This window comes from Neomonachus schauinslandi, chromosome 1 (assembly GCF_002201575.2).
Source record: "Neomonachus schauinslandi chromosome 1, ASM220157v2, whole genome shotgun sequence".
NCBI classification, from domain to species: Eukaryota; Metazoa; Chordata; class Mammalia; order Carnivora; family Phocidae; genus Neomonachus; species Neomonachus schauinslandi.
In genome coordinates, this window is record NC_058403.1 from 103,250,176 (window position 1) to 103,275,150 (window position 24,975).

Sequence of the window (24,975 nt, forward strand, 5' to 3'; positions counted from 1 at the left end):
GAAATAAATAATATTAACCTTAAGCGAGTAACTCCATCTTGAAAAATTGATCTTATGGGGATAATAATGGATATTTACAAACATGTATTAATACTTTCAAGCTTACAACTACTTAAATTATCTAGTGTCAGAGGAAAAAAAATAAATGAATTATGATAAATTTGTCAGCAGGATGCTATACAGTCATTAATATATTTACAGCTGTAGAATATTTTTGAATAAGTGGGTAACAATACCATGTCTTTACTACATGTATGTTATTAAAGAATACATGTATCTCACAGTAGAATGCCTTTTCTGACTAAAGGAACAGATTCCTAAAGGTGGTCCTGATAATAATTGAAAGAATACATGCAATATTCAACAGAAATAAAACGCCAATCAAAACTCCTTTTACTGGAGTTGAATAAGTGATACCAATCTGGGCAAAGAGTGCAGACACATGTTACTATTTGGGTAATAATCGGATTGTTAAAGCTCTTTTCTAACTTTTCTCTAGCAGTGTCAATTCAGAAAGTAGATGTAGACACTTGAAAAGAAAACTGTATGTTCATGAAATGCATATTACTGCTTTAGAACTGTTGACATTTTACTTTGTCTTCTCAGTGAATTTTAAAATAAAAAATGGCATCAGATATATTTTTACAAGTTAAACTTGAACTGCTTCTCACTGATTCATTCTCTCTCTCAATAACACGCTGACACTCGCTCACCCTACTTCATCTATCTGTTAGAAGAAGCACTTACATTTAAGTCAAATCCATTAATAAAGCATCTCCTCAGTGGGATTCTAAAGGCTTATTCATAATGTCTGGATGAAAACTTACCTTTTTGACTTCTTTACTTGATCTGAATGTCTGCTGAACAAAAGAATCACTTTCAATGGCTTCAATTTCTTTTACTCTTTTTACTTGTTCAACCAGGGTGGCTTGGTCTAAAAAAAAAAAAGGGTATGATGTCAGTGTATTTTGGTGTGTAAGCTTGTTAACAACAGTATTCTAAGCAAGGTTCTTTCTTTCTATGAAGTAATTTTATGACTTCTGGAATTTAACTGGATGAAAAGATGTTATAGTTAAGCTCTAATAAAAAACTATTTTCCCCTTGAGATCCACGAATACACATTCCTACACACCAAGTCTCTCACCTAAAACCTAATAAAAGATTGCTGAGAAGGTACTGCTATAATGATGCAAGCTAATCTGGGCTAATCTCATGGGAGGGCTTTAAAAATTAAAAAAAAAAAACTTATTATGGAAATACATATAAAAGGAATTAACAGCACAATGAATCCACCTGCACCCATCACCAGCTTCTATAATCATGAACTTATTTATTGATCGTCACTTTATTTTTTTGGGTAGATCTGGAGTACTCAAAAGTACCTCCCAGACATCATGCCATATCACCCCTAAATATTTAGTAGGCATTTCAGATAAGGACTTAAAAAAACCAAACAGTAATATAACTATAATACCATCTTCACATCCAACAATATTATTAATAATGCCTTAATCATCTTATAGAGTCCATGTTTAATTTTCACTGATTGTCCATAAAAAATTTCTTTTTACAGGTAGTTTGTTTGAAACAGGATCCAAATAAGGTCCACACATTAGACTTGGTTGATAAGTATCTTAAATCCCTTTTAATCACTGACAGTCCTCAGGCCCTCCCTTTCATTGCCATTTATTTATTGAAGAGAATGGATCATTTACACTTGAAAATTTTCTACATTCTAGATCTGGATGATTTTATTCTTAGGATGTCATTTAACACGTTCCTCTATTCCTCATATTTTGTGTAAACCAATAGTGAGGTGTAGAGGCTAGATAAGATTCAGGTTCGATTTCTTTTGGTCAAGGATACATCATAGATGATGCTGCATAATTCCCATTACACAGTATCGGGACATGCTTCCCCTAATTTTAAAGATGTTAAGATTGATCAGTGGGTCCAAGGTGATGTCAGCCTGGCCCTATTATAAAGTTCTTCATCAACAATTCACTTAATGTTTTTGGCAGACATTAATGTTTGTTGATTAGATCCATTATTTCATGAGATGTTGCAAAATGGTGATTTTGCAATTCTATTATTCTCCCTGCATTTATTAGCTTTGATTCCTCTGTTGTGAAGAACTTCCCTTGCTGACTGTAAAGAACAGTCTGTACAGGAAAGGCAGAATAAATGTTTAATTTTTCCCTTGACTTGTCAATTTTGATCCAAAGATGAGCATTATGAGTTCCTGAATATTTGTATATTTAACATATTTTACTCCATGTAATCATTTTCATATTTTGTTGCTCAAATTATTCTGCCTTTGGGTAGTGGGGACCTCCTGAAGTTGGCCCTGCATCCTTTTGATATGACTCCTTATAATTAAGGGGTGACAAGAAGTTCTGGGCTCATCTTGTACAGTTCCTGCCCAAGACCTGAAATTAGCTATTTCTCCAAACGGCTCGGACTGCTTTTAGTGGGGAATGATGTTTAAAGACAGTAACTTGGGCACCAGGGGTTTCACTGTTCCTGGATTGTCACTGCTTCTCAGCTTTTTCAGTGGGTGGGACAGGAAATGCATATTTTAAGAAAAAAAAGTAATACGAGTTCATGCTGATACTATCAATTAAATTAAAGGTTAGAGGAATTTTAAAGTCTCTGATTTTATATTTGTATTATCTTTTCTCTCACTTTAAAAATCTTAATGATATGATCAAAAGTACTTACTTGTTTCTCTTAATATGAGTCGAGTATGCATTCGTTTCAAAATAAAAAGATTGATATCACTATTAATAAGATGAATTAATACAGTTTAAAATTCCTTTATGGTTCTTTTTATCTCAGGAATTATTCCACTGATGAAATGTCAAAACAGTATACTCTAAAGTTACCTAAAATAATTCTCCATGTGATTATGCTACCAACTAGATATCTAGCTAGGTTCAATTTGTTTCAATTCATTTTTTATTTAATCTTGGTTTTTGTTCTGTTGTCCTTTTGATTAATATTTTTTTTATTTGAGTATAGTTGACACACAATGTTACATTAGTTTCAGGTATACAACACAGTAATTCAACAATTCTATATGTTCTGCTATGCTCACCACAAGTGTAGCTACCATCACCATAAAATGCTATTATAATACCATTGACTATATTCCCTATACTATACCTTTTGTTCCCACGACTTATTCATTCCATTACTGGAAACCTGTACCTCTCACTCCCCTTCACCCATTTTGCCCATCTCCCAACCCTCCTCCCCTCTGGCAACTGTCAGTTTATTCTCTGTATTTGTAGATATGATTCTGCTTTTTGTTATTCACTTGTTTTGTTTTGCTTTTTAGATTCCACATGTAAGCGAAATCATATAGTATTTTCCTTTTTCTGTCCGACTTATGTCACTTAGCATAATAGCCTCTAGGTTCATCCATGTTGTTGCAAATGGCAAGATTTCATCCCTTTTTAAAACGGCTGAGTAATATTCCAGTGTGTGTGTGTGTGTGTGTGTGTGTGTGTACGTACACATACCGCATCTTCTTTGCCCATTCACCTATCAGTGGACACTTAGGTTGCTTCCATATCTTGGCTACTGTAAATAATGCTGCAATAGACACAGGGGTCATATATCTTTTTGAATTTGTGTTTTTGTTTTCTTTGGGTAAATACTTAGAAGTGGAATTGTGGAATTACTGGACCATGTGGTAATTCTATTTTTAATTTTTTGAGGAACCTCCATACTGTTTTTCCACAGTGGCTGCACCAATTTACATTCCCACCAAGAGTGCACAAGGGTTCCTTTTTCTCCATGTCCTTGACAACACTTGTTGTTTCCTGTCTTTAATATTTGCTTTTTAGTTGCATAAAACACGATTCCAAAGTCAAAACACAAAACATCATTCAGAAGAGTCTAGGTTTCCTTTCCTATCCCGTTCTTTCAGTTCTTCCCCCAATCCATAGTTAGCCATTTTTATTAGGTTTCGGTTTTTATCCTTCCTTTGTTTCTTTCTGAAAATATAAGTATACATATTCTCTTCTTTCTTATACAAAATTAACATACCATACATTATGTCTTCAGTATCACCCTACCCCAGTATAGAGACTTCCCTATTCTATTTTACAGCTGTATAGTTATCTATTTTATGGTTTTGATAGCTTTTTTCCACCAATGCCTTATAGGTGGTCATTTGAGTTATTTTCAGTCTTTTGCTTTTCCAGTTATTGCTTTAAGAAATGTATTGTTTCATATTTTTGTTTCTTTTTTTTCACATGCTAGGCTGGGAAGGAAAAATGCAACATTATGGTTCACACACTCACTGTTTAAACTCTTGCTCTAAGCTGATATGAATACATAGCTGAATTAGGAGCCACTGTATATTCAACAAGCACCTAAAAATTTTGGGGATTTTAGACTTCATGGACAATAACTAAATTTACATTCTAAGAAACAACCATAAAAAGTGGTTTGACAATAAGGTAGTTGTTTGCATTAAAGTAATTTTTACATCCCTGCAGATCTAAGCTTAAAATGCTAAGTAAGTGTTATAAAGAGTATGAAAAGAAATTTGGTTTAATAATTTCAATAAAAATTAACAATTTATGAAAAATCTTTGTTTCAACTTTTGGCCAACTGCAAATTGTAACTATATAGACTTATGCAACCTACAGTTTATTTAGGGGAAAGACAGTCTTCTGGAGATGTGTCCCTGATAGCTCTAACCAGTCCTTTCTCATGTGAAAAATAATGCATGGAATGTTTGGAAGTAATCGCTGCTAGAGCCAACACTCCCAACTTAGGAAGAATATATTTTACAACATAAAAGCAAGTACTGTTAGAGTGTCATGGATGAGCAAATAGTTCCACATGCTTTAGAATAAAAGCTCCTGCAGATTTTAATTATGCAATGTACTAATTGAGCCTATAAAATGAGAAGATTCTTTGCCCAGCTAATTTATTAATATGAACATACTTATACCAGTGGATGATATTCTTTATTACTTATATGTATAATAGTATTAATATGGCAGAGAAAAGTCATAATGGATGCCATTCCATGTGATCCAACTTTAATTCGTCAATGTGAAAATACACTTGTTTGTATAGGTCTTAGTTAGTCTCACAATTATTTCACCATCATTAATTCCCAACCAAAAGACAGTATTTCAGACTTCAGGATGATGTCTCATATGTATCAACTATTTGAAGCCTTGGGTTTTTCTCAAACATATTCTCTCATTTGGATTTACAAAGCACATCATTAGTATTAAAAGTCAGAGGTGAGCTCACGAATAGTACTTGATGTCTAAAGCTTATAGTGTTTGCAGCTTCAAATATGGACATACAACCAGCTCCTAATACAAATAAAAGTATTATCACAAAAGCTGGCCCAAGGGCCAGCATGTTTAACAAAATAGCATTGGAGAAATTATAAAGGAAGGAAGGAAGGAAGGAAAAAGATTAGAGAAAACCAGAACGTTATCTTTGTGTTTCTTTAAAGATCACTTCAGGACTAACAAAGTGACAGGGCAGATAAGAGAAAGCCAGTTTGCCTGACTTACAATATCAAAATAAACCAACGTAGCTTTTTCCTTTCAATGTGGGAAACATTTTACCAGTGATATTTAAATTAAAGAGTAAGAGAGATATTTAAGTTAAAATTTGAAAAATTCATGGGAGGTTTACATTTTTAGTCTTGTAAATAGCTCAGCTTCATGCTGTTTGAAAACAAGCATAAAACATGTTTTAAAGGGCTTCATACTCAAAATTCAAATATCAATGTCCACAAATATAGGTCTTGAATATAATCCCGTCATTTTGGGAAGCAGAATAAAACACATCAATAAGATACAGTAAATTGTTTTAAATTAAGGCTCTTAAGTTTTACATGCCAATTTGTCATTGAAAAATTCTTTACCACTTTTAGGAATAGGAAAAACATGAATGAAAACTACTCATCATTTATATGCTTGGCATGAATGCCTAGCATATAAAGTATCTTTTATTCACAGCCGTGAGGTAAAAATAAAGACAAGGAACAACGTTACTGGGAGAAATCAAAATTATAGGATGTTTTTAAACATTAACATGGTAAACACGAAGGAAAGGTATCTATTAGCATTTCTGATAAACACATTATTGGTAAATAAAGTGACTTTCATAAGTAGTTTGTACAATTTCAGTAGAAGGGATACATATTTCATAGTAAAATAAAAAATACCGGAGTCAGAAAGCAAAGTCACTACAGACTAAAAACAATCAATACTAACTCACTGCATGGAAAATCATTTTGTTCCTTTTGTGATAAAAAATTAAAATTAAACATTTTGTTCATTACTGTTGATGTTAACATACAAATTAGGCTCACCAATCATTTCAAGTTATATTCGAAATTTTACATGATACAACTGTTACAGACTTAAAAAATATTATCAAATGATACACAAAGATTAGTTAGTACAGATGTTAAGGTCCAATATAAACCTTTTATTTGAAAAGGCAAAATTTTAATCTATATTCCATTTGTAGACACAAACCACTCTCTAAACTGGCAGCAATGCCAGGCTGAGAACAGCAGGTGGCACTATTACCCAAGATGTAATCATGGGATAACTGCCAACATGCGTTTCATGAAAGGTATCTTACACATGAAAATCTCATCTTCAACTGACTCCTTCTGAATATTAATATTTTATGAATTTCCCCAAAGTTAAAATGCATTTTATGTTACAAAGAGTTTGGGTCAGTTGGCCTCATAGTTATTGAGGTACTCATGCTACTCTTCCAGTAAAAAAATATTTACATACTAATAGTACTGCTATAAATACATGAATAATACAAAAGAATATCTTATTTTCAGTTTAAATTGACTCAAATTTTAGTCAAGAATGGAAACATCCATGAAATTTGTTTATGCTAAAATATTGATACGGAAAGCAAAATAGTCTTTGAAATGTAAAGCATTTTCAAGTGCTGTTACAAGAATTAAAAAAAGCAAACAACGGATTTGGTCAATAAACAAACAAAGACAGTTACTCAGTAAACTCTATACAAAACCTACCTGGAAAAAGCCACAAAGCTTACTTGAAATTATAAAGTTACTGTAACAATTTCTCACGAACACAAATTTTAACGAAACACAGCCATTGCTTTCCTTCAAAACAGTACATGTGAAGTAAGTTTTTTTTCCATAAATCATGCAAAGCATATATTAGAAATTCATTTAACCTCAACATTTTTAGGTTGTTCATAAGACCCAGATCCCGGGGCACAAATTCCTAGAGCCGATATCCACAAATAACTTGAAAGATGAGAAAACTTCTTAAGTAGAATGTGGCTGGTCTACTGCTGTTCTGGAAGCTGTTAATACAGGACCAGGTTATATATGTCAATGAGGCTCCTGAAGGCTCTAATAACAACCATCCTTGGATAAGGTCCAAGACAGATTAATCTTATATTAAACTGCTTTCTATATCAAATTAAGTAATAGGAATAATTTTAATGTGACTGTACTAGTGAAGAGTTTCTGAGAAACATTTTAATAAGTACAGGTGAACTGGGTATCAAACTAGGCTTTATTAAAAACAAAATACACACTGAATACCTCATTTAGCTCCTTTTACCTAAAATGCTCTCACCTTTTCTCAATCTTCCCTATCACCTTCTCTTGCGGCTGGTGAGGAAAAGGCCTCTTCCATAATTCATTTGGCGCTTAGCATATGTTGCCTTGCACTGATTGATATTAATCCCTTCATTAGTGAAAGCTTCATGTCGCCAGCTAGAGGGGACGTAACTTTTTGTGTCAACTCCAGGACTCAGTGTTGTATGCTTTATTATTTAGTAAGCAGTCAATAAACTTTTGTTGAAAAACTAAAAATGAAAGGACATTAAAGTAACCATTAAAAAAAATAAAACTTCTTGGGAGGGGGGAATGTCAAATTATAAGAAGTTCTTGTAACTTAAAAAATTAAGATTAAGTGGTTAGTCTTAATAGCTCTGGGTTCAGACTACTGGATAAAACCCTGTCTCTGCTATTTACTAGCTGTGTGACCTTGGGCAAGTGGTCTCAGTGTTCTTCTCTGTGGCATGGGAATAAACATAGAATAGCTGAGGTTGACTCTCCTTCCCTCCCTTCCTTTCTCTCTCCTTTCAAATATTTGAGAACATTTAATGCATCAGGCATTGTTCCACATATAAGGGTTTAGAAACATGTAGAGTTTCTTTCCTCATGAAGCTTATACTTTCATGGGAGAGACAACTAATAAACATGTAAATGAACAATATAATATCAAGAAAAATAGAGCAGGGTAGAGGGCTAGAAAGGAGAAAGGGAGCTATTTCAGCTGGGATGGGCAGGGAAATCCTCTCTGACACGGCGAATCCAGCAGAGAGAAGAATCCTGTGAAGGATCAAGCCAAGAAAATGTAGGAGATGATACGTGTGCTAGCACAGGGTAAGGAAACAGTAAAAGCACTTAATAAATGACAGACTAGTAATAGTACTAGAGTGCTAATTTAGTCATAGTAGTAAAGACATGGAAGTTGCCTAAAAAGGTTACAATTGAGAAACTTCTCAATTTCTGGCCACATGGTTTCAGGCTGGCAACCTTTTTTTGAGTTCCGCCAGGTAATACTGGCTTTAGCTCACACCTTTTGTGGCATCGCCTGTGGTGTGGCAGGGCCGGGAAAGACTGGAAGAGAAGGCACAAAAGGCCCAGCTGAGTTTTATCACAAGCCAAGACACTGGAGTCCATCCTGACTCACTGAAGGCTGCAGGTTGAATGGGGGAGCAGGGTTTCACGGGCACACGGCCTCCCAGCTTCCAGTGATTCGAGATGGGAGGCCCTGCGGCTTCCTAACGGTGTCTAATAACACAAACTCCCCAAAATAGTAGTTGTGTGGTAGAAATGGGGTTATAAAGCAAACGTATTTTACTTCAGTGTCTGTAACTCTACAGACATTTTGTTCTCATCATCAATGTCCTGGAACGCCTTTCCAGTGAGGAAGGTCACAAAGGCCAATTTTTCATTTAAATGGTTGTTGAAAAGGCCAGATGAGCTGTTCTGGTGGAAGGAGTAGTAATCCCAGCAGCAACAGAAGCTTACATTTATGGCACTCTGCACGAAGCACTACACATGGATTACCTCAGTTAACTCTCATAACCATGACAGGTAGTCCTATTATTGTTCTCATTGTACAGATGAGAAACTAAGGCAAAGTAATGTGGTCAAGGTCACATAACTAGCTGGTGGTAGAAATGGGGGTCCAGTCACTGTGATCTAGTCATTAATTCCGCGTCAAATAAGTTCTTAGCCCACACCTGTCAACAGATTATTTTTTCCCTCTTTTCCATCCATTTACTAGAAATAATAAGTGTTCTTGGGATTGTTCTTATTCTGCACTGTAATGCTTCTTCATTCAATACAATCTAGCTTTACTTGTAGAGAAGATGCCATAAATACTATCTTGGTCTTCTGGCATTATCTTGAGCTAGGTTACAAACGATATTTTTAGAAGCTTACCCATTTGAAAAAGTTTTGAAAGAATTATGTATGTCACATCCCCAAAACTTTTATTAATATATTAAAAAATAGGTTTTTAGAGAACCTGCATTCTTTCCCTTAAGCCTGAGAACGACCTGAGCAGTAAATGACCACTTTAGAGTTGTTATTTATTGTGTAGCAACTATTGTTGCAAAACACTAGAATGGCTTCTGTAAATTTGGCTAAACCAACAACCACTATAATCTACTACAAAGACCACTGCCTTATGCTTGTTTCAAGTGTAACAAACATGGGTAGTGAAATCCACTTTAATAGAGTGGTAAGAAATAATAACTCCCACAAAGCTAAAGCTACTGGAAGCTTGCTTATTTTAACAGGCCTGAAGAAAGGAATATAATTCAAGCATACCAGATTAACAGGGCAGAACACAGAATCTGAAGTCGCTGTTTGCTGTCCATTTTCATTCTAGAATTCTTATTGACTCTAATTAAAATTCTGGAGATGGAAGAGTTGTATGTTTCTAAAGAACTTGCAGTGAATGCTGTCTGCCAGCCATCTCCAAACACCCCATAACCACACACAACTTGCCTGTCAGGAGAGCTGATGCAGACATCGCAGGGCACACCACATTTGTCACTGTGGCTAATATCAGAGATACGCAGCTCTTTTTTCTTAGCACACAAAAGCAAGATATGTAATTCAATGCTCAATTTACCCTTGTCTCGCAGGAGATTTTTCCCCGCTAATTGATAGAAATTAAGCCATTAATCAAGCCACTAGCCATCATTCAAACCAGAGAAGATGAATACAAACTTTCATCATAACCACCTTCCCCATTTTAGTGTTCATTAGCATTAATTTTTAATGCAATTATGCTATTCTTTTACGCTGAGCTCATAAATTACTGCTCTTTTGTTGCTGGCTGGCCTTGTAAAATCCAAACTAATGCTTTGTGCTCCGATCTTAAAGGCAATTACTAGGTTCTTCTATCTTTTATATCTTTGCAGCCCCAATAACCTTTATATATAACGAACACCCATGACTGACTATGCCTGTTTGTTTTTTTAATGCCTCTAAATAAATCTTTGTGAACATACAAATGTAGTCAAATGTATCTACAATAAACATATATATGTATACACACACACCACATACATTATAAAATACAGATGTTAATATAAAAATAAGATCTCACAAATTCATATGGTAGTTCAGGTTCAAATACAGTAAAACATGATTAAAATGTAATGCATCATTGTATTAAAGTTATAATTTTAAAACAAATGAAAGAAAATAGGAACATTAATAGCAGCTGATTATTATACATATACGTAAGGGTCAAACAACTACTAAAAAAAGAATAACTACGGCATATCAAAATCCCTTAGTTCTTTACCTAGGGTTAATGTTTTATGTTTAAATCCTTACTTAAAAAATTTGTTTTGAAACCTGGAAATGAATGAGATGAAAATGAAGAGTACTGGAAGATTAAAAGAACCATTTATCCAAAAGTGCGTTTACAATTGCATGTAAAAGAACTCCACGGTCTTATATTTTGCAAAGCAGATGCATCAGTTTATATGAGGATGACACTAGTAAAAAGACAGATTTTCCAGACACAAATACTGAACCCAGAGGCAGCAATCCACTTCTTCCTCCAACCCAGAGAAAGTCAAAAGTTGTACTCCCCTTATGGTCCCCCAAAAGCACTGGTTATGCTCACCCCTAGGTGCAGAGGAGATAAAACAAACAAACGAAAACAAAGCCAACAAAAACCCTGCAACTCTCTTCTTATATCAACCTAGTAATGCCTTTGCCTTTGTTTGCAAGTTGTTATGTTCTGGCCGCCCACTAGCTAGAGAAAGGATGCATATGTGGCATTAAGATTAACGAAATAAAACTTATTGGGGGAATAAAACTTAATGGGAAAATATCAGAAGCACTGGTGTTGGTGCCAGCCAGTCACCTTCTGGAGTTGTGCAGCTGCTGCCTACCCCGAACACCAGGGGACTGGGATAGGGAGTAGAGAGTGTACTCAGGAATCTTCTACCAAAAAAAAAAGAGAAGGCGGTTTGAATCATTAACATAGGATATCTTCTGTCTCCTCTCATGGCTAGTTCTTTATTTGATTTCTTCTTTAATAGAAAGTTACACATGGACTAGAAGCAGTGGGGCTTAAATCTGCAAGGACTTGGATTCTTTGCACCAAGGGACTTGCTCTGCCAGGATAAGCAGACAGTCTCAACTCAAGTCTTCTGTGATCTTTTCCTTTATGATGTCAGAAGCAAGTAGGTAACTAACATATTATATTTGGACAATAAAGTTGTCAATAAAAAGTTGTGAGTTCTAAGACCTCTTCTTATAAGCATTTTGTGTTAGGCTTCATAAGCTTATAGAAAATAGTCCATGGCTCCACATGCCTTAATTTCCTTAACACGTTAAAAAAAATGTTGGGGTTCAGAAACAAATTGAAATTAATTCAGCCCATATATATTTAGTGCCTGTATCTGCCAGGTGCTGGAGACTTCTGGCTGAAATGACATCTTTTTTTATTCTGAAACAGATATAATTTTTGGTAATAATATCCCCATTTTTCAAATACAGCATTTGATACTCTCAAAGTTTAAGAGGTACCAAAAGAGGAAGAGTTGGAATATGAAACCAAGTCTTTGTATTTCATATTCTATATGGTTCTTGTTGAACCAGATTTCTTCTTAGCTTTTGAATCTGATAACCTTACATGATGAAGAGTTATGATTGTTTATGCTTATTTTACATGCTTATCAAATTTATATGCAATTTTGATCTTTTTAAAAAGATTTTATCTATTTATTTTAGAGAGAGAGAGAGGGAGCAGGGGGAAGGGCAGAGGGAGAGGGAGAGAATCTCAAGCAGACTCTGTGCTGAGCACAGAGCCTGGTGGGGGCCTCAATTCCATGACCCTGAGATCATGACCTGAGCCAAAATCAAGAGCCAGATGTTTAACCGACTAAGCCACTCCGATGCTCCTCAATTTTGATCTTTTAAACAGAGATGGGGTAGGGAGAATGGTAGCGAACAGTAGAAGATATTAATTTCTTTTTCTGAAAAGCAGAGTATTTCGCTATATTAATGAAGTGCAGCATATAAAATCATCGCATTTAAAGAAACCCAGTATGGGTTAGTCTGTATTTTCTAGAATTTCATACAAATGGTATACTCTTTCATGTCTGATGTTTTTCACTTAGGATGTTTTTGTAATATAGCTCTGTGTTATTGGGTAGATCTGTTGTTTGTTCCTTTCATTACTGGTAGAATTCTGTTACATGAATAATCACAAATTGTGATTGTGATAATCACAATCCATTAACCTGTTGATAGACATTTGGGTTGTTTCCAGTTTGACTTTTGAGAATAAAGTTACTATAACATTTATGTAAAGTCTTTGTGTATTTTCACTTCTCTTGGGTAAATATATAATACTGGAATGGCTGGATTATATGTATTTCGATTATATTGTATTTCTCTGATGACTAATGATATTGAGCATTTTGTAATACACTATTGACCATTTATTTCTTTTTTTTAAGATTTTTATTTTTATATTTTATATTCACTTGAGAGAGAGAGAGAGAGAGAGAGAGAGAGAACAAGAGGTGGGGAGGGGAAGAGGGAGAGAGAGAGAGAAAGAGAGAGAGAGAGGAGACTCCCCGCTGAGCAGGAAGCCTGATGCAGGGCTCGATCCCAAGACCCAGAGATCATGACCTGAGCTGAAGGCAGATGCTATAGACCGACTGAACCACCCAGGTGCCCCTGACCATTCATTTCTTTTTAAAATTGTTTCAAATCTTTTGTTCATTATTTAACTAGGTTGTCTGTCTTCTTATTGAGTTACAATAATTCTTTATCTATACTGAATATAAATCCTTTGTCAATATATATTGCCAGTATTTTCTTCCATTCTGTGACTTGACTTTTTGTTCTTTATGATGTCTATCAAAGAGCAAAACTTTTTTTTTAATTTTAATTTTTTAAAGATTTTATTTCTTTATTTATTTGAGAGAGAGAGAGAAAATCCCAAGCAGACCCCACACTGAGCGCAGAGCCCAACATGGGGCTCAATCCCAGGACCCCGAGATCATGAGCTGAGCTGAAATCAAGAGTCAGATGCTTAGCCAACTGAGCCACTCAGGCGCCCCAAAGAGCAAAACTTTTTAATTAAAAACAGTCCAGTTTATTATTTTTAAAATTTTGTGCTTTTTGTGTCTATCAAACAAATATTTGCCTACCTCAAGGCTGCAAAGATTTTCTCCTGTATTTTCTTCTAGCTCTATAATACATTTCAAGCTAATTCTTATGTATGGTGTGAGATAAGTGTCATTGTTTCTTTTCCCCATAAGGATATCCAGTTTTTCAGCACCATTTATTAAAAAGACTTTCCTTTCCCCACTGAATTGCCTTGGTAGTTCTGTTGAAAATTAATTGGCCATATATGCAAAGGTTAATTTCCGGTCTCTCTAGTCTGCTCCATTTATCTATATGTCTATCTTTACAGTAATCCACAGTCTTAATTACTGTAATTTTATAGTAAATCTTGAAATTAGGGAGTATAAATCATAGGATTTTGTTCTTTTAAAACACTGCTTTAATTTTATTTGCATTTTAAATAAAATTGATTCTTAGCAGAAACTTTGCATTTATTTGTTATTTGCATTTTAAATAAAATTGATTCTTAGTAGAAACTTTGCTCCTAACACTTTATGTTGAGTTTTAGCATTAGGATGCAAAATGTAATATATAATGAAATTCAGTTTCAGGAGTAAGTTGAAGTACAAATGATTAATAAAATCAGACACTCTCCAAATACTAGTTTGTTAGGTACAAAACTTAAAAAAAGAAAACAATTGCCAATTACTTAAATCAACTTCAAAAATAGTTTTTGGGATCAAGTTGTAAAAATGTTATTTATTACCAAGAGATACTGCAATGTTAAATTTTTATTTCTTCTGATTTTAGAGTAAAAAATTGAGCCACATTCATATTACTTTATAAAGGAGTTGCTACATAAGAAGAGTTTAAATGACTAAATGTTGATGGCCAAGTTTTTTGTTTTGTTTTGTTTTTTAGTTAAAGAATGTAGCCTGGAAAATGTATTCAGGTGGAACTGATTAAGGAAAAATCAGAAGGGAGACTAAAGGATGACAGACCAATAGAAGAGGCAAGTGTTTCAGGGGACTTGTAAGGAAGCAAGGGTGAGTGCATGTGTTTAAGAGTCTGAACTACTTGGAGAAATTCTACCTGTTCAGGGAAAAGAAATGGGGCATCTAGACCCAAATCAAATGGATGAATAATCTCTACTTTGCAAACTATCATCCTTATAAGAAGCAACAAACCTACACATCCTAAACTGAACTCTGATGTCTGTAATTATAATCTTCTTTCTGTTTGGTCCATCATTTTGACAATACTTTGTTCTCCTTACAGTCTTACCCTTCAAATAAATGCAAATAAGATTCTTGGCTTTTAATTAAGAAAAGCCCTAACTGCCACATTATCTATATTATTTAAGTATAGGTAATCATGAATCTATATTACTAAAGTAAACTCTGTATGATTCTGTATGTTCCAATACAGTTGGTCATGCTGCATACAAAGAAATACATACTATTCTTACTTGGTTTAATTTACTGCTGCTACCTTTGGGTAGGCTTAAAAATCTCCCTGACAATGTTATGATAATTATATGATAGTAAGTCAGAGTTATGAATTATATGCATAGCTGCATATATTTTTTTCAATTAAAATATTCTGGTGAGACAGCCTAATGATTCAGTTTTGTTTTTTTTTTTTAAGATTTTATTTATTTATTTGACAGAGAGAGACACAGCGAGAGAGCGAACACAAGCAGGGGGAGTGGGAGAGGGAGAAGCAGGCTTCCTGCTGAGCAGGGAGCCTGATGCGGGGCTCGATCCCAGAACCCTGGGATCACGACCTGAGCCGAAGGCAGACGCTTAACGACTGAGCCACCCAGGTGCCCATGATTCAGTTTTTTAAACTGGACTTTAAGAAAAAAAGAGGGTAGCAAATATTTAAGTTGAAAAATCTCACATCAATAATGATCATAACCTTGACAAAAATGGAGAAAAGTTTCCACATTTTAACCTGCTTCTGATACATTATGATTTCAATAAAGCATACCATAGCATAATTCCCACATTTGCCACATTAAATTGAGACCTATATAGAGCCATTCAGATCGAGGAGGAGCAGAGTATAAACAAAGAATTAAGGAATTAACAAATGGTAAGTGAGATATATATTTTAGCCCATGACTCTATGACAGAAATCAGCTATAGGAACAAGGTCATATTAATATTAACCATTCATTTGCTTCTAATAGTATTTCTTCATGACAAACACAATGTTTTAAGTTATAAAGTTACAAAATGGTAGGCTCTACTTACTGGTGAAGTAAGTGACTGTGAAAATTAGCACTGTAAGATCTAGCTTCACAACAAACTCTATTATCTTGGACAAGTGTTCCCATTAAATTTCCATCTTCTCTTCCAAATTAAGGTATGGTATCTACTAAAGTACAAATATGATCTCTGGATAGAAGAAACACTTTAGCAGAGAGAAGTTTATCATTCCATAGAAGAGAACAGTGCCCTGCAGGACCAGTAAATTGGGGGAAAGGAAAAATCCAGAAGTATGAGGAACTGATGGGAAGATCAGGATTGTTTGGGAGCTAAACCTTGGAAATAAGGTAAGACAAGGGGTTCTGAAGATGTGTGCAAAGGGCGCAGGACGAGAAAGGGAAGGGAGATGGTGACAGAACATTTATAATAGTTCTGAGCTTCACAGGCAGAGCTTTCAGTTACAGCCCAGTATGGGAGGACAATGGCTCTAGGACAAATCTCTAACTAGAGGAACATAATTTCTGAATAATCTCTTCTTTATACATTTTAATTCTTATGGATCCACATCAACTACTAACATTTGATGAGTGTTCTAAAGATCTCTGATCTTTGGCACAGGGGAGATGGCAGTGTTAGCGGCAATCAGTCTACGGTATCTCAAACTCTGAGCGGAAAAATCTACAATGGTTCCACAGAAGTGGAGAAATTTATAAATCTAAGAGGTTTATAACCTTAAGAAGGTATCTGTGCCAGTTTGTAGCATCTGTAACTGGAATAACCAGGGCATATTATTTATGTTGGATGTAAGTAAACCTTAAGTAAAAAATTTAAGAATAAAATATAAACTTTATATACACACATACACACATACATGCGTAAACACTTCCAGGCCTACTTAAACTCATTTAATAATCACAAAACTGATATTGTATAACAATACTAGTACTAAAAATAAACTTTGAAAATGAAACACTATAAATCCACAATTAATTTAAAACATTTCAAGAAGAGTTTTTACAGGCTGACTCAGGGCTTGATCCTGGCAGCCAGATGGACATAGGAGGTCAATAATCCAGAAGCAATGAGACAGTGATTAGTCAGACAGTAAAACAAGTCCCTGGAAGCAATTATTGTCCAACACGTCAGAAAGCTAATTGACCAATATAGTCAGAAAATGGATTTAAAAGTTTCAGTATCTCCCTGCTATCCCCTTTCTAAAAATCTTTTTTAGTAAACATTCTATAAAAGCCAGTTACTACTTCAAACAATAATTACTCACTGCTAAAAGTCTTTGTTCAAAATAGACGACTGAAGAAAGGTCCCTCTAAACAAGCCAAGTCATTTGTTCCTACATTCTTTATGTCTATCAAGTCAGACATACTGCAAAGCTGTAAGCTCTAAGAAAATCTCATCTGGTCCAAAAGGTTATCAATCATCCTCAAATTCTGCTACAAAACAGCAATGAACAGCACGAATTAAGGAATCAAACATTTTATTTGGAAGTCTAACAAGAATAGTGTTTGGATCACACTAAGCATTCACAAGGAATCTAGTAGGTATTTGTTGAATGGTCAGCTGAACACAGGCTACTGTAACTAAAGAATGTGGTTTTCCTATATTGTGGAAGGAAGCTCTTTAAAGATTCTCTCTTTCTTTTAATTTTGGGAAAATGGCAGATACTTGTTTATTGCTCTCAAGAATTTCTAGATAGTACTTAAAAGCTACTTTTTCATTGTCCTTGAAACTACTAAATGATGACCTTGATAGGAGCAGGATTATATTTCCATTTCTACTCCTACCCATCATTCATTATAAGTAACCACTTCCTTAGTCTTGATATATTTTTCATTTGGCTTCCATGACACCATATGCTCCTCATTTTCCTTCTCCTCAGTGGGCACAATTCTTCATTTTCTTATACTGGCTCGGTGCCCCAATGTTCAGGTTGGACCACTTCCTCTTTTTTCTTTTTTTTAAAGATTTTATTTATTTGACAGAGAGAGAGAGCACAAGCAGGCAAAGCGGCAGGCAGAAAAGCAGGCTCCCTGCTGAGCAGAGAGCCCTATGTGGGGCTTGATCCCAGGATCCCGGAATCATGACCTGAGCCAAAAGCAGACACTTAACTGACTGAGCCACCCAGGCGCCCCTCACTTGCTCTTTTCTATCTTTATTTTCTCTCTAGGTGATCCATAGCTATAAAAACCATTTACATGCTAACGACCCTCACATCTTTAGGTCTAGTCTTGACATCTTTACCAAACTCCAGACCTTGATTTTTCTCTCTTACCCCCTTTATTTATTTATTTATTTATTTATTTATTTTTAAAGATTTTATTTATTTTGAGAGAGAGAGAGAGTGAGCGAGAGACAGAGCACAAGCCAGGGGGAGAGGCTGAGGGAGAAGCAGGCTCCCCGATGAGCAGGGAGCCCAATGCATGACTAGATCTCAGGACCTGGGATCATGACCTGAGCCGAAGGCAGAAGCTTAACTGACTAAGCCAGCCAGGCACCACTCTTACCCACTAAATTTAAACTATCACTTTTCATTGGCTTCCTATCACATTTAGAATAAAATTCAACGTCCATACTCTTACTTACAAAATCCTATAAAATCCTACATAATCTGGCTCCTCCTACTAAGTTCTTCAACCAAATCTCTAACCCTTGCCCTAGCCACACTGGCCTTCCTTGTGGATCTTAAGCACTCTAAACTTGCTTCTGCCTTGGGATATTTATAGAAGCTGTTCCCTCCACCTAGAATGCTCTTTTCATAGCAAGTCTCTTCTTGTTCAGATTTAATTTAAATGCCAGCTCTTCAGGGAGGCCTTTCCAGAGCACTCAGTCCAAAGCAGTCACTAGTCATTCTCTAGTACATCAAGAGAGAGTAGAGAAATGACTCAATTGTGAGGCTATTATGGGAATTTAGGCAAAGCTGATGACTACCCTGATCACGTGGGAACTGAGAGTTGTTTTAAACATAATGAACGTTGACATGCTTTTTTTTAAAAAAAAAGTCTCCAAGTCTGGAGTTCAGAAGAGAAAATCTAGGTTGAAGATATAAATTTGGAAGTAACAAAAGCATATACAAGCACTTACTCCAATGGAAAATGACAAATTCACCTAGGGACAAAGGTTATAGAGAGAAAAGAACTGAATTCCAGTGAATGCCAATACATGCAGATTGGGTAGAAAGAAGAGACAGGGCTAGCCAGGACTGGCAGGAAAATCAGGTAAATATTATAATGCCATATAAAGTGAAAAGGACACATTTCAAGAAGACTAGTATGGTAAGTTGTGCTGAACGCTGCTGCAAGGTTGAATATGATGAGAAAAATTCCACTAGATCTGGCAAATTAGAGAGTATTGGTATTTTGAAAAAAAGGAGTTTTAATGGAGTGATATGGTAAGTTACCTTAGAGAAAGATGATGTTTAAATAAAAACTCCTATTTCCTAGATAATGGAAGATAAGGTTCTCTAAATGATACTTGCGCTGAACACAACAATGAATAATACTAGACAGAATATTTTTAAAAATCAAATTAAATGTATTGTTGAGATCACATGAGGTAAGGAATCCACAAAGACCAAAAGTCAACAGTTCTAGTTGTCCTCTAACTCATAACAAAATTGAACCATTTGCAAAAAACTTTTTAATAAACACTAGGTTCAGGAAGCTTTACAGCAAAATTCTAGCAAACCTTCAAGGACAAGATAATTTGATGTCACCCAAATTGACTTCCTAACTCATTTTATTAGGATAGCATAAATTTGCTTTCAAAACTAGTCAAGAACAGTACAAAATGGAAAAATTACAGAAATCATGAATGCAGATGCAAAAAGAGTAAACGAATGAAAACAATACACACACACGTACACAAACATACACACATATAAATGTATAATTCATATATATACAAATGAAATCCAGGAATGTAAAAAAGATAATATATCATAATCGTGTTGAATTAATTCTAGGACCGCAGATTTGGTTCAGCATTAAAAAATATGTTAATGTAATTCATAAAATTGTCTGATTAAAGGAGAAAAACTAAACTAAAAAACTAAAGTCTTCAACAAAATTCAACATTTATTTGAGATTAGAAACAAACACAGGAAAGGAAGGAACATCTCTAACATGAAAAAGGGACTCTACTTCCCCCTCCCCCACAAAACCAAATCAAACTGAAAAAGGTTAAGGTTAATATCATACTTAATGGTACGATGTTAAAAAACATATCCTTATGTCCACAAACAGGATAAACATACTAGCTATCATCATTTCTATTAGGTACTGGTGGTCCTAGTCAGTACAATAAAATTAAAACAAGGAAACAAATGATATAACAATTAGGAAGAAACATAAAGGTGACTATTAATACATAAAATGACTGTCTGCAGAGAAAACCCAAGAGTACCTACAGATAATTTGTTAGTTAGGTACAAAACTAGTTTTTAAGAATTGACTGCACTTGTGTACATCAGCCATGAGCAGAAAATATAATTAATAGCATAAAAATATAATGTAGACCTAAGAATAAATCCAAAGAGTGATATGCTAGTCCATTAGGGACAAAATTGTGAAAGTTTACTAACAGACACTAAAGAAGACCTGAGTAAGGGGCGCCTGGGTGGCTCAGTTGTTAAGTGTCTGCCTTCGGCTCAGGTCATGATCCCAGGGTTCTGGGATCGAGCCCCACATCAGGCTCCCTGCTCTGCGGGAAGCCTGTCTCCCTCTGCCACTCCCCCTGCTTGTGTTCCCTCTCTCACTGTGTCTCTCTCTGTCAAATAAATAAATAAAATCTTAAAAAAAAAGACCTGAGTAAAGCATGCAGAGCTATACCATGTTCAAAGATAAGAAGATACAATATCATAAAGATATCATTTCTTACCAAGTCTATGGATTCAACATAATTTCCATAAAAATCCCAGCATATCAAATGGTCAGTCTATTCATTTATCAATTTAGTGAATCTCAAAAAATACATTCTCAAATGTATATGTAAAAGTAAAGATTAAAAATAACCAAAATATTCATACAGAGAAAAATGAGCTAGGTGACTTGTCTTACCAGACATCATGATTTATTATAAAGCTAGTAATTAATACATACACTATTAGTGTAGGGATAATTAATTTGATCAAGCAGGACATACAGCAGGACAGAGAAGCCAGAAATATTCTACACACATTGAGGAGCTTGGTTGATGAAGGAGCTGGCATTGTAGTTCAGGAGGGAAAAAGAGAGAGTATTCAGTAATGATGTTGGACTAAACAGTTACCCATATGAAAAAAAACTGGGACCCCTACAGTGTACCATAAACAAAAATCAATTCCTGGTGGATTAAAGATTTAACCGTGAAAGACAAAATTTTTAGAAGACAGTGTAGGAGAATATGCATAAGACCTTGAATTAGGGAAGAATTTATAGAACAGGACATAAAAAAGTAGAGAACATAAAAGGAAGGATTGATAAACTCAAATACATAAAAACTAAGACCTACTGAGAGAAGATATCTATAACACAATAGTTGATAAAAAATTTGAAAATTCTGAGGCACCTGGGTGGCTCAGTTGGTTAAGCGACTGCCTTCGGCTCAGGTCATGATCCTGGAGTCCCAGGATCGAGTCCCGCATCGGGCTCTCTGCTCGGCAGGGAGTCTGCTTCTCCCTCTGACCCTCCTCCCTCTCATGCTCTCTGTCTCTCATTCTCTCTCTCTCTCAAATAAATAAATAAAATCTTTAAAAAAAAAATTGAAAATTCTGAAACCAATAGAAAAATGCATTAAAAACCTGAAAAGGCATGTCACAGATGAAGAAATACCAATGACCAACACATACTTTAGAAGAAACTCAACTCCGTTGGTAATCTTGGAAATGCTCATTCAAACCGAGATCAGATACCCTTTTACAGTTACCACATTGTGGCAATAAGACCACACATTGGCAAGAATAAAGAAGTCTGTAAATACCAAGTATAACAAGGATGTAAAGCAACCAGAAATGACATAAAATACTTTTGTGAGTAAAGACTGGCACCAACCACTTTGGTACCGATTGGGCATCTGGTAGAACTGAAGACGTGTCTACCTTGTATCTCAGCAGTTCTACTCCTAGACATACACGCCCTAGAAAAAGTCTTGCACGTGTGCACCAGGAGAGAGGAACTATATCAGCAACGTTTGTGACTGCAAAAGATGTGAAACAATCCAAATGTCTATCAACAGGAGAATGAATACATTTGGGTATATCTGTAAAACCGAACAGTTTCCAACAGTTAAAATGAATAAACTACAACTATAAGCATTACTATGGATGTGTATAATAACACTGAACAGAAAAAGAAAGCAAGTCCTAAAAAACCACACTCTACTTTTTTTATTTATAAAAAGCTAAAAGGCATCTAAAACTAAATGTTATATTATTGGGAATACACACAAATGTAGTGAAACACACAGAGCAGCAAGAGAATAACAGGCACAAAAATCAGGACAGGTAAGACTGGAGAACATTGAAAGAAGGGGTTTCACTGTATCTCAAGTTGGGAGATGTGTGTAGGTGTCTGTATTACTGCTGTTTTATACCTTTCACATATACTATAAATAGGATTTTTATTTATTTATTTATTTATTTATTTATTTATTTATTTGAGAGAGAGAGAGAGAGAGAATGAGAGACAGAGAGCATGAGAGGGAGGAGGGTCAGAGGGAGAAGCAGACTCCCTGCCGAGCAGGGAGCCTGATGTGGGACTCGATCCCGGGACTCCAGGATCATGACCTGAGCTGAAGGCAGTTGCTTAACCATCTGAGCCACCCAGGCGCCCCTATAAATAGGATCTTGAATGTATTTCATACTTGATAAAAATAGTTTAAAAGTGAATGAATTTAACAAATGGTGCTGGGACAACTGGATAACCACATACAAAAGAATGAAGTTGAACTCTTTCCTCATACCCACACAAAAATGAACTCAAAATGGATCCCAGAGCTACATGTAAGAACTAAAACTGTAAAAGTCTTGGAGGAAAATATAGTAAGCCTTTGAGACCTTGGGGTAGGCAAAGTCTTCTTAGATGTGACACCAAAAGCACATGTGACATGAGATAAAGTAGATAAACTATGCTTCACCAAAATGAAAAAACTTCTGTGCTTCCAAGAATGCCATTAAGAAAGTGAAAAGACAACATAATAGGAGAAAATATGTGCAAATCATATACCTATTAAGGGTTGAATATCCAGAAAATATAAAAAAAGAACTCTTACACTAGATAAGAATAAGACAAGTAACACAATTAAAAAAATGGGCAAAGGATCTGAATAGACAGAAATTGTTTTCAAAGAAGATATACAAATGCTCATAAGTCCATAAAGAAGATGTTCACTATCATTAGCCATCAGGGAAATGAAAATAAAAATCTGAGATATTGCTTCATACCCACTAGGACTGCTATAATAAAAAAGACAGACAATAACACGTGTTGGTGAGGATGTGGAGAAACTGGAACCCTCGTACACTGCTGGTGGGAATATAAAATGGTGCAACCACTTTTTAAAAAAAGTTTTTTTTTAATTCCAGTGTAGTTAACAAAGAATTATATTAGTTTCGGGTATACAATACAGTGATTCAACAATCCCATATATTACTCAGTGCTCATCAAGATAAGTGTACTTTAATCCCTTTTACCTCTTTCACCCATCCCGCCCCCCACCTTGCCTCTGGTAACCATCTGTTTGTTCTCTATAGTTCAGTGTTTTTTGTTTTGTTTCTTTTTTTCCCCCCCTTTGTTTGTTTGTTTTGTTTCTTAAATTCCACATATGAGTGAAATCATATGGTATTTGTTTTTCTCTGACTGGCTTATTTCACTTAGCATTATACTCTGTAGATCCATCTAAAACAGTGCAGCCACTTTGGAAGAGTCTGGCAGTTCATACTGGGGTAAACATTGAGTTACCACATGATCCAGCAAAACTACTCTTAGGTATATACCCAGGAGAAATGAAAATATACCCATCCACACATAAACTTAGAGATGAATGTTCATAGCAGCCTTATTCATAATAAGCAAAAAGAGATACAACTCAAATGCCCATCAAATGATGAATGGATAAATGCAATGTAGTAGATTCATTCAATGGAATGTTATTCAGCCATAAAAGGGATGAATAACTGATACATGCCACAACATGGATGAACCTTGAAAATATTATGCTTACTGAAAGAAGCCAGTCACAAAACACCATATATTGACTTCATTTATATGTAATGTCCCGAATAGGCAAATTATACAGGCAGAAAGTAGACAAGTGGTTGCCTTTGACTTGGGGATGGGAATGGGATGAGGAGTGACTGCTAATGGGTACAGGGTTTCTTTCTGACAAGCTGAAAATGGTTTAAAATTGACTGGGTATTGGTTACACAACCCTTTCAATATAATATAGCTACTGAATTGTATCCTTTAAATGAATTAATTACATGGTACCTGAATTATATTTCAGCAAAACTGGTCTATCTTTTAAAGAGTGAATGAGAGGTAAAGTAGTAGAAACTATGAGCGTAGAAAGAATCTGGCTATGAAGGAAAACAGAGAAACACGATGATGATTGTGGGTTTAAGGGAGGTTACTTTACATGGGGGATCACAGAGCATGCTTGTTTCCTGTTGATATAGAGGCCTCAGAACAGCATTAGAGGAAATGATAATACCCTGAATATAAAAGGAAGAAAAGGATCAGAGCAAATTCCAGTTGGCCTACAGATGTGCAGGTGAAAGATGAGGAAGTTCCTGTCTAATGGATCCTATTTTGTCAAGGAAGTATGAGGTAGATCATCAGCTAAGCATGCACCCAGAGAAGAGGATGTGGTAGGTTTGAAAAGAAAGATGTGCCATATTTGACTTAGAACAGTGGGACTACTGGAGAAACACAGTGGGATGGATGTGAAGTTTGACGTGTCTGCTTGAGGTCTGTGATGATGAGAAACCACTCAGTTGGTAAATGGCTAGTAAATGGCAGAGCTAGGATTTGTAGTCAGACCTCTCTGACTTGTAGGCCATGTTTTATCTTCTATAACACACTACTCAGAGTGTCA

The 24,975-nt window shown here is 35.3% G+C and overlaps 1 protein-coding gene across 1 annotated transcript in view; it reads right to left on the reverse strand.

The window, feature by feature from the left end:
* RSRC1 (arginine and serine rich coiled-coil 1) overlaps positions 1-24,975 on the reverse strand; it is a 411,838-nt gene that overhangs the window by 8,404 nt on the left and 378,459 nt on the right. The window contains exon 8 of the mRNA XM_044915060.1: positions 828-934. Within this exon, the coding sequence (XP_044770995.1) occupies positions 828-934 (107 nt within the window). The remainder of the gene's footprint in view (positions 1-827; positions 935-24,975) is intronic.